General features: G+C 38.6%; 1 protein-coding gene across 9 annotated transcripts in view; it reads right to left on the bottom strand.

The window, feature by feature from the left end:
• Hipk (Homeodomain interacting protein kinase) overlaps positions 1–11,531 on the bottom strand; it is a 118,917-nt gene extending 107,386 nt beyond the window's left edge. For 7 of the 9 annotated variants that reach the window (XM_028313982.1, XM_028313984.1, XM_028313979.1 and 4 more), the window contains exons 1-2: positions 11,065–11,531; positions 4,189–4,371 (exon numbers count right to left, since the gene is read on the bottom strand). In XM_028313982.1, coding sequence (XP_028169783.1) covers positions 4,189–4,368 — 180 coding nt within the window. In that variant the 5' untranslated portion in view covers positions 4,369–4,371; positions 11,065–11,531. The remainder of the gene's footprint in view (positions 1–4,188; positions 4,372–11,064) is intronic. The other 2 variants (XM_028313983.1, XM_028313978.1) reach the window with 1 other exon arrangement.
• Between the last annotated feature and the right edge of the window lie 403 nt (positions 11,532–11,934).

Raw genomic sequence — 11,934 nt, forward strand, 5'->3', positions numbered from 1 at the left:
CCAGAAGCGTCATGGCGTGAAAGAACCTAATCTACCTAAAGTTGTAATTTCCGGCAAAATTTTAGAGTCCAACCAATCAGGTTTATCAACTTAATACTTGCACAAACAAACAGCACCTGCGAAAATCATTATCCTTAGGTCAAAATGTTATCAGCGTGTTTAGCAAGCAATGAGAATGACTTTGTTATCATCCCGCTGCGATTTATTTGTCTCCAATGTCAAGCTCATTACTTTTCATTAATCTGAGCGGGCGGGCGTCTGGGTTTATCGACGGGCACGTTATTCCTTTCGTCGTTGATAGGTGACACAGTACAGAGTACAGACTATACATTTTTGTTGCAAAAAGGCCCTTATCAAAACTATACATAAGAGGTCACAGTTGTTAGATTGACGTGTGACGGCTTTTAATAAAATGGAAAGCAATATCGCACTATCAACGATATTAAATACCCTAGGATTAGGGCTTCCCAAACTGTGCGTCGAGACGCCCAAGGGTGTCGCGGCATTATCCCAAGGGTGTCGTGAGAGACTAACAAAAATAATTGTAAAGGCAGAGATGAGAGTGGCAATTTCCAAACTCTTTGAAAAGCTATGCTCAGAAAAGCATGCAGAAGTGTGACAGATTTTTCGCAAATCGTCATATAGCATCCTCACAAAATGCCCGTTTGTTCACAATAATCAACGCACAGCTCCTTCCTCCCTCTCTTTAATTTGTGGTCTGGCAACTTATTCCCGGCGCGCGTCACTGCCCACTCCCGCTCACGTTGGCACGTCACGCGGCTACCGGCCGCCGCCACGTGCTCACCCACTGGCCACTTGTACAAACATTTATTTCTCACCTCACCTCCCCAGTTACGAAATCCCCTTTAAAATCGCTGACGAAACCCCCAGCCTATCAATGTTGCGATTTCACTCACGCAAATTGAATTGCGGCTTTGCCGAGCGCATCGTTAATAAGACTTGACAAGTCGTAGGATACCTGGCGTGTTAAACACGGGGAAAACGGAGAAACGTGACTACTGGAGATGTGTCTGCGCAACATTCAAATTGATTTTAAATTGAATATCGTTGAGCAAGTAGTAACCTAACCCAAACCGACCACTTATTGATGATAACCGGACCGTATTTCTTGTTCGAATATTGAAAATAACGAAGACTGTCCCCAATAACAAAGTAACGAGTGCGCCGAGCTCATAAAATAATAAGAGCCAGTCCTTGAGCCAAGTCCAATTATAGGAACGCAACGAAAACCGATATCCGGAAGCAAAAATCCGACAATAAAGGACTGCAATCCAATTTCGGTTGCGTCGCGAGGCGAGCGCGCGACGGGGATACTTTCAAAAGTGCCCCAGATGCTGATAACGGTAAAGAGACCATCTCGCGACTCGCGACAGATGCCGGCATTGCACATTGTGAATTGTGATACCTTGCTATACAATAACAAAAGAATTACAACGTCAAATATAATGACCCTTTGCAACTGCTCCCGTATCCATGTATGATTTTTAAGCTTACCTAAAATTACGATATGCGCAATTTTTAGGCTATTTTCGTCTGATCTCATCAAAAACGTTAGTTTATTGATAAGAAGACAGTTGCATTGTCAGCATGGAACACCAAGCGAATTGACCTTGTTACTTTAACATTTATCTACTTAATCAAAGTCAAATAAGCGGTTTTTTTAAAACCCGGACCAGATATGTGAACTTACTACCCGAGAAGACAATTTCTACTCGTAAAACGAAGCCATAAACAGAAACAAGTTAACAAGCTGTATACAGTATAACCAACACTGGAATGGTTGAACTTGAACCAATATCCAGCGATTTGCTTTGAGAGTTGAATCAACAATGCCACAACTACACGGCGATTAGCTCCTGGGAAATCAGGCATGTGATCCAATAAAACTTCGTTGTACACAAAATTAAAACAACTGCAGTGGAAATCAAGTGAGAAAATACTCGTCAAACTCAACATCAAAAATTTTCAATGAAGAATCTGATAAAGTGAGAAAACACTTTGACCAACCACAATTTTCTCAAAATTGTTCAATAAAGAATCCGAAATTCTAAATGAACGCAACTTTTCCAAATGTGATTCAATACGAACGATTCCTTGAGAAAAGGAAACTAAACAAAATTGCCTCGCTCACCAGCAATTGGATCACCGTACAATTTTTTCGCCGAGTAGATCTGTCAGTGAAAATCTTGGGATCAGTATTCGCGAAGATCTAAATGGCGATTTATATGAAAATATACGCTTTGGTTGGCATCAAGCTGTGGCACCCCTCGTTACTAGCGAGTGTTGACGCGATTACATATTCATCAGCCGCCGTGATCGTCTGCGCGTCACGCAGAATTAACTCTAAATGTCACATTGCCGATGAGCAAAAAAACATGTAAATCCCTCATATCTGTCCAACAGCTGATAAGTGATAACCAACATAAGATGTATCACCTAAAACTATCATAAAATAAAAGATAAGCCTTTCAATAAATAGAACTTCACGATTGGAATATCATGGTCGAGAGACAACCACCAAAAATGATTATTGTAACAGCTTTTAACATGTATTTTTTCATATTTTACGGCACATACATTATGAAGGGGTTAATACAGTTTTATCGGACGTGACCACCTTTCTCCGACTGCGTGTAAAGCTGAGTAAATAAACGTATTTTTTCCTGAATCGAGTTTCACACGTCAATGCATGAAACAACATAACTGTTAATTTGCATTACGATATGTATTTTATAGTGACATTATGCGATTGTCTTATTGGATAGGGATTTAACGGCCGAATACTGAAACGCTAATCAAATCTTTCACTCAGCTGACGGGCTCCTAAATTTAAGTATCCTTCAATTTTAAATGGTATTCTCAAACGCTACTCAACGGATTTGAAGCCGTGATCAGCTAAGCAGCTCTCAAATGTTTACATAATGGCAACATTTACCAAAAAAAGTATGTTTTCATTTACACAAATGATGACTTTACGTTTTTTATCCATTACACGCAGCATCGTTTGGTTATGTATTGTCTTTTAGGGAAATATACTCAATCAACTTAACATAGAACAGTTTATTTTTAGTTTCTATTATACATAATTCTCGTTTTATTATATAAAAAAATTAATGCTTGCATTTTTATTTAATTAAACAAATAATTTTAAACGTGATACTTTTTATTGTTGAAATCTATTAAGTGGCGATCGTGGACCGAAACGTAACCACAATTGACATTTATCATTGTTGACAGAGCATCAAATTGACAAATCAACAACTCTTGGAAATGCTGCTATGCGATGTCCCCTTATTCCTCAGAAATAGGCATGTTTATGTATTGCGATTTCATAGCAGCTATTTTGGTTGTTACTTCGTGCACTATACGATGCACAGTGGGCTGTTAGATGTGGAAGATATCACCTAGTAGATACACGTTCATAACTTTCCGTTGCGTAGAACAGTAGGGTTATAATTAATCTAAGGGTTATAATAAGTATTTGGTCCACTGGTTGTATGGCGTTTGGTGAGGGGTTTCAAAGAGCTTCCAAATTATGAATCCAGAAACAACACCGTTTCTTTAGAGACGCGGAACCTCGCTCGGAATTGCATGTCATTATAATAATATTTTTCAATAGCGTTCAGCCTTATTGCGTTCCTGCGATTAGATCTAGGTATTTCCTCAAGCCTCGAAAGAAATTATAACGATGACACACATTATTTACCACTATTTAGGTCGATTTAGGTATAAGAATAGGATTTAAGATACCGGGCAAGCACTCTCAAATTTAACAGCTGCTTAACCTTAAGACGATTTGACAGTTGTTTGAGTAATGCTTAGCGTTGAATGGCGTTTCAGTATGCGAAAATTCATTTGAGTGGCGTTTAAGTGCAACTTAATTTGAGAGGTGCTTACAAATTGAGAACTGCTCAGATATTGTTTTGAGTATGCGAAATGTAAGTTTAGGAGCTGCTTAACTATTTGAGAAGCCGTCAAATATTTAAATGGCGTTTCAGTATTCGGCCGTAAATTTCTTTTGTTACGAGTAGGTTCACCACAACAGTTCGGTGGGGTACGAACTACTGCCACTCGTGCACCGACACCAATGGGCTATGGTCGCCAATCTGGCTGCGTGCTCTGGTATGGCTGCTGCGATATTGTCGCCGTGTGTTAGTGTGGGCTCACCTTGTAGCCGGCGGGGTCCGGTAGCGTCTGCTGTGGTGTGTGGTGGGCGCTGGGACTCAGCACGCGGCGCTTCTTGGCTGGCTGGCGCGCCGGCGACACGGCCGGCTGGTACTCTGGCTGCGTGCTCTGGGGCTGACTGCTGCGATATTGCGCCGGCGGCTCCGTGTACATGACATGCATTCCCTGGAGACAAGCGTTTGACATTACTTATGAGGGTCGCTTTATCAATCAATAATTAGACATGAAATTGGGAGTTTGGCACGACTGGGAGGTTATTGTCAATTTGCCACTAAGTCGATTCGTTAATTCGCCATAAGTATGCGTCAAATTGTCAGGAGAAATATACGAGCTGTGAAGACTTTACACGTGCTTTTATCTGTAACGAGTCGACTGTAACAAATCAACAGTAAAAGTTGTAAGTCGACTTGTGACGATTTCGAAATGAAAAGCAAGTCATTTAGCGCAAAGACAGATGCAAGTAATGTATTATTATCAAAAATTGCGAAATTATTTCGAATTTCTGGGTCAGGGCAAGCAGTCGTCCCGACTAGGGCTTGCAATATCGGATAGTTTTCAACTCCGGAACTGATTTCCGATATTGGGCACTCAACTCCGGAATTCCGGTTCTAGTTCCGGAGTTGGTTAAAAAAAGAAAGCGCTTCCCGACAAACACGTACACGTATGTGGCCTCCACTTTAGAACCTTGCCCCATCGGCCGTCTGTTCTACGTACTATGTGCCCTGCCCATTGCCACTTTAGCTTGGTAATCTGATCGCTATATGTCAGGTAACTTTAGTTCGTTTAAGAATCTCCTCATTTCTGGTTCGATCTCGAAAAGAAACACCGAGCATAGCACTCTCCATACCATGGTGTGCAACTTTGAGCTTATTATAAGGCCTTATAGTAAGAGGCCACGTTTCCGAACCGTGTGTCATCACACTCATCACTACTGGTAACACACACTGATTGTAGACTTTTGACTTTAGGCACTGAAGTGTTTTGGTCGAAAAGCTGTTGTGTAGTTTCCCGAACGCTGCCCAGCCGAGTTGAATTCGACGTATTATTACATCTCCCTGCCTCACAGCTCGCTGCAGAGAAATCGCAGAGGAATCGCCCTCGTGTTCAGCCAGGCTCAAAGACCTTCTCATAGTCTAAGAACGCCAAGCATATAGGCAAGTTAGACTCTTCGGTCTTCTGTATAACCTGCCGTAGCGTATAGATGCGGTATATGGTAGTGTAAACGTTTCGATAACTGGGCATTTGTTCCGTGCCTCTGGCATTATTCCCTGGAGTAAGACGGAGTTACAGTCTATGAAGGACTTTCAGTATCGGCTTATCACCTGCCGCGTTCAGAAGTTCCGAGGTTATTCCGTCATCACCCGGTGCCTTGTTGTTCTTTAGCTATTTGAGAGCCACCCTAATCACGTAAGGGCTGATGTCCGGCTAATCTTCGGTATAGTGTCGAGTTAGCTTAGCTGTTGGAACTGTCCTGTGCTATTAACAGGCTTTACTCTATCATCCGCTCTCTTCAGCTGGCTTCGCCCATTAGAGTTGTCTCTAGCGAACATTTTGGAGCTTTGGTTTCGCCCTATTGCCTCTTTAATATTATTACTAATAAAGTTGCGAATACATATCTCAAGGACTTCCTTATTTAAGAACCTATTTTGATTCTTAAACGTTTTGAAAACTTAAATGATTTATGAAAAATTTCAATATCGGAATACGATATTGGCTTCAGTTCCGGAGTTGAAATATCGGAAAAAATGTATCCGAAATTCCGGAGTTACGAAATTCCGGAATTCCGGTATTCAAGCCCTAGTCCCGACATCGTTCAGATTATTTACGAACAGGATTAAAGAACGTTCGGATGACGACTAAAATTAAAAGCAGAAATTTTAATATTTTTGGCTTTCGCAGTTAAGTAGGCAATTTGAGGGAGAGCCTCATAAAAATTTAGTTTTCATTCGCTAAGAGCTACCATTGCATGTTTGCGTTCCGTGAATTCGGATCGTAAAGAAGTCATGGCGCGAGGTGGGAGACTTTCGCACAAACACACCTCATTCTAAAGCAATTTCCTACTGGTATAATGGCTTCTGTATTCTAGAACAATTGTTTTACATAAGGCTTATTAAAAACGGGAATATGATAGCGCCGCGACTTCAAGGTATTCAACCAAGTATCTTTTCCGAAATAGGAGAAAAACAAGTGTACATATCACTGATATTGTCAGGCTAAAGAAACACGAGTTGAGCAAAACAATCTAGACTTACAACGAAACCCGACTCGCCTTGAACGCCCGAGACAGACTTCGGCCGGGCCGAACGTAAAATCAGCTTATTATAATAAAATCTGAAACCAACTCTTACAAGGTTTCACCGAGTACCGTATGGAATTTTATACGCAATAAAATACTTGAGCCAAATTACTGATAATATACGTCAAACTTTCTCTATAAAAAGCGTTTTTCATTTTTGTTTCCATCATCAGTGCTTTACTCAATACTCAATTATTTATTGCATCTATAATTTTAACAATGTCTTTTGTAAAATAACAATAAAAATGCGCATGATGTTCATGAAGAAAATATTGACTCCAACCGCAATATCCGTAACGCGATAAAATACGATAGCTGCAGACATGTGACTATATTTTACCTTATTATTTATTTTACTTAAATAAGATTCATAACTAGTACAGTTCAATAAGCGAGACAGAATTTCGGCAAAGCCCAGCCCGCCTGTAGACAAGCAGTAGGTAGGTGTCCTCATTATTTCAAGTTCGTTAACTAAATCAAACATTTTATTATCCAAGAGACGATACGCTTGAATGAACCTCATGAGAATTTCCATCGTATACGACCTAAACAAAAAAAATTATAGAAATGAATGAGACTGTTAATCAGAAAAGAACTGGCCATAAACAAAATTACGAAAAGTGTTTACAAGAAAATATTTTTCTACTGCAGCCTCGGGTTCTTGGTTGCAAGCATAAAGGAAAAAAAAAAGCTACAATACTGCTGCTAACAGAGAATGGAACAATTTAACAGAGCCAACTATACGTCTCAGGATTACGAACTTTAACACCCAGGGGACTTGCAAACTATCAGTACACTACATGTGCCGAACTTGAACCGTGCCTAATAAGGGGCACGATTGTCTGCAACGCCCGTTTGTTCGGAACTCCAGTTTAAACCAAAGCTGGTGTTAACGACTGGGTAATAACTAGCAGTTTGATTTAACGTTTGACGATACTAAAGCCCTGGTTTAGAGTTCAGTCAAATAGTTCGTGACACCCAAAGTAGCCAAAAAGTCCGCCACATGTATTTGGCCTTTTTTGGCCACTTTGGATGTCACGAACTACTAGGCGCTGACTGTACATTTGCGGCAAAAAATCCGTAACCGCATGGTTACCGCCTCATAGCCAAAAAAATCACCCAGAATCCGCTCGATTATAGCGCGTGTCTAAAATAAAGAGGACCTATTAGACAATAATTAATAAATTCATTATTTTGCTAAAGCCTTAATTGAAGATTTCATATCGATTCATGTCAGTTATCTATCACCATAATCGACATCTAAAGCACACACGTATGTCGGTGGTATCCTGTAATACCATTGTATGGAGAACAATAGTTCCGAAACTTCATCGCCAGAGCTGTTTACTTTCTAGTTTCTGAGGCGTAATGTGTGTGTGGGTGGACGCGGCCAACACGTTACTAATGGCTGTTATTAAGGCAAGATACATTTCCAGTATGGCTTATGTTATGGAAGTAAAAGCCGTGTTATTTACGTGACATATTCCATTATTGAAAACCCTACAAGAGAACGGATCTATCAGAACTGTTTTTGTCGTCATTTAATATCCAACCGAGAGAAAATAAAAAACAATAACATCGTTTCAGCCTTTAAATGTGTAACACGGACAGAATGCAAACAGTAATTATTGAAAACAACGGGCAATTACGCGAACAAATGTCGTAAATCGCACGCGTTATGGCGAAAACGTGAGTTCGGAATGAGACGGGACAGAAAGAGTAATAACAGAGCATTATCATCATGACGAATCGCTGGTCGAAATGCTTTCTCGAGTCTGAGGAAGTGTAATCACAGTATCGAATGCTGAAGAGTGAGGCAGTTCGTGTAGTATGGTAATTTTTGTATCTAAATAAGAAAATCTCATCAGAATCAAAGCAGGAAAGCACTGGATGCACCAGGGCCGTCTTTAAACTACTAGGGGCCCTGGGCACTTGAGGATCAAGGGGCCATATCATCTGGAAAAAGGTCTTTTGAGCAGACGGGTCTCGGTCACGGGGTCCTGGGCACGTACCCAAAGTGCCCAGTGGGAAAGAGGGGCTGTTGCAGCCGATGCAGGCCGCTACTAACCGGACATTATGGAAATCTTCGAGCAGGCCTATGTTCAGCAGTGGACGTCCTATGGCTGAAATTATGAAGAAAATCTACGAAAGATGATGACACTTGATACTTGTTATACTGTTTCCGCCTATGCCTAAGTTTTGAAAAACAAAAATTATACTTGCATATTATGCCAATATTCGTAACGCATGCGTAGCATTCAATCAAATACAATTATTCAATTGTCTTCAATTCTTTAGACCAAGAGAGACCAAGACCAGACCAGAGCTCCAAGCCAGAATCTTTCAAAAGCGAATAGTAAGACTACTGAGACTTGAGAATTATAATTAAAATTTCGAGTTATTTTCAAGAAATCCGCTACCATGACTTGGTATAATGAGGACCGCTACAGCAATCTCGTGCTTTGCAATCGCAGCGCTGAAATTGGCCTAAACAGCCGACAACAATGGTCTTCTCGCCTAGTGACAGCTGCGCCGGCGCATCGAATACAATGCCTCGGATGCCGTTATGCGTTTCGGTTTTCGCGCAACTAAATCTTAAAAATAGGTTTCATTTCTAGACAGAATATTTCCCAGAAAAGATCTTTGTAGTTTAAGAAATAACTTTAAATTAAAGACAGTCAAATACTTAGCTTTATTTACCTATGAGTCTATTACGTATTTACTTTGCGACAAGGACACAGTAGCAAAATATACAAAACATTTACGACATTTATCGCAAAATGTCTCTTGTAAAAATAAGTTACAGATATCATAGAGGTCAAGCCATTATCCAGCAAGTCATTATCTAAATAGACCTGTATAATAATTTCACATTTTATTTAAAACTAGCTGACCCGGCGAACTTTGTTCCGCCTTAATGGCAATAAATAAGCAGACTTTTTTTTTAATTTCGAACGGGATAAAAAGTATCCTATGTCCTTTTCCTGGCTCTAAACTACCTCCCTGACAATTTTCAGCTAAATCAGTTCAGCCGTTCTTGAGTTGGGTCATTCCATGACAAATGTTACCAAGGGTGAAAAACTAAATATGTTCTTTTCGCATTAAATCTGATGAATTTTGAAAGTAAACATTCCAAATTATAATGTGCAACAAAAAAAAATCTGAACGAAACAAGTAATTTTTAAGTTATTAGTCTTCAAAGTCTATATTATAAGAGAAGTAACTAACACGACTTATATATATGATCACCAACAAGTTTACACTAAACTAGATTTGAACAACAAGAAAATTGGTACCTTTCTTATCATCTTTGTCATTTTTATAATTCCTTCTGTCATACAAAAGATGGCAAAGCAGTTTGTAATTAACTTGTAATTATTATCTTTGCCATCTTATTATAATCAGTAGGTAAGTTTATATTATATGACCAAAGTTCAACTGAAAGAAACCTTGTGTTTATCCAGTTTTGGTTCACTGAAGTTTATTATTATAGTCTTTGCTATCTATGAATTAATATGTGTCAGATAATTTGTCAAACTAGACCAAAAAGAAACTCAAAGTAAGTCTGTCTCTCTGTGGTAATTTTGTCCACAATATTACATAATAAACTAAATTATTAAATGTAAATGCCCTAACTCTAACTAAAGAACCATTTAAACTGCTTAATGCCTAAAAAGTCAAATATGCCTAATTGAAATAGGTGCTGCAGAATTAAAAATATGATTTCGTTCAAGCTGCTAATTTAATTATTTAAAAATATATTGTAATTTACAAACAGCTGCATTACTTGCCCATTAAAATTGACTATGGTATGGACAACAACAATGTCAATGTGACCCCCCTAATAAAATTAATGTTTTTGATCTGTTACATTGATAATTTGATAATAACTTTTTTCTACTAAATTTTAGTTGATGCTTGATGAAAGCAAGAAATAAATAAAATTTTTGAAACTTCTTACATTACATTCTAATATAATTGGAAATTTTGAAAATATTATACAATGGATACTAGGTAATCTGGATTTATAATTGATAAAAAAAAAAAAAACATTTTTTGCAGAAAAGTCACTATTATTTTGTATGCTAGGTTATGAGACTTTTTGACTGATAATAATTATTATTTCAGACTGATTATTATGGATCAAGAATAAATTTTACATTCATTTATTTACTGTATGATATAGGAACAACATTCAACAGCATGTATGAATACACAAAAGTAGGTATATTAAGTAGGTACTTATACCACATTTTGTTGATAAACAGAGGAGAAATACATCTATTTGCAATATGTTAATCTAGCTTGATGTTCATTAGGGGCTCTCGTTTAGAATTTGGACTACAGATATCCAATAGGAAACTAATCCCAATACGATTTTAGTGAGTTCTTCTAAAAATAACCAGTGTTTACTTCACCATATGACAGTCAAGAACTGAGAGTAACGCCAGGAAATCAACACCAAGCTAAAATTATATCAGTCGTGAGCGGCCAGCCCACGTACGTGCCACAAACCACTTTATTAGTTACCCAAGAAAATAAAAAGGTTATTAGAAACTCACACGTTGCAAGCTAGCGTTTGGTATCGCTTGCGTAGAAAGCAACCGACCGCCACCGCACTACGGCGGGAACCAGTACTTTTCCACTCCACGTATCTACACCAGGACCACTAAATCTTATTAGGTATCTCCCTCACCTCTCGAAGTCAAAATTCTGACAGTACGATCCCACTATCATGCTGAAAGAAGAACACGAAAGCGGACAAAGGGTCCTTCAAAACACAGCCATTTTGAAACTGTTCATACGAAATGTTACGTGTACCACTATCTTAGTGTTTTATGGACTGAATATAGAAACCGGGGCTATCCGTTCGCACTCATTTTGAATTACTTAGCACAAAATTAACTAACACTAAACATTTCACACACTTTTTGTACGATTTCACTTCATACTTTCGCACACACCCGCTTACGTCGCACAAAGTCCGTCGAACGGAAGCGACGAACTCACCCGAATGAAACAACATGAAATGGTGCGATGGAAAACATCAGTGTTGTCAGTTTAGAAATCAAAATACTACTATTACATAAAATTGTTTTCTTTTTTACTCTAGTTTTAAATTTAAAACAAAACTTGAACAAACAACAGTTTTTAATATTACTTGTTTACCTACCCACAGATCATTATTCGTTTTTTAAAGCAATACGAGAACTTGCAAATTACACTAAAGGGCTAATTTTTCTATCATCGAATAACTTTTAACTAAAGAATTAAATTTTCCTATTAACAGTTTCTGTATGGGAAATATGTCCCAATAATTCATGAAATTAAACCGCTTGCATCGGTATCTAAAATGCCTAATCCGTGTTTTACATTATTAGGAAATAGCGCTTTGTTATTTCTTAGTTTTGTTATAATGAAGTGAAGTGATG

This window comes from Ostrinia furnacalis, unplaced genomic scaffold (assembly GCF_004193835.3).
Source record: "Ostrinia furnacalis isolate ACB-3 unplaced genomic scaffold, ASM419383v2 OfSCF4462, whole genome shotgun sequence".
Taxonomy (NCBI): Eukaryota; Metazoa; Arthropoda; class Insecta; order Lepidoptera; family Crambidae; genus Ostrinia; species Ostrinia furnacalis.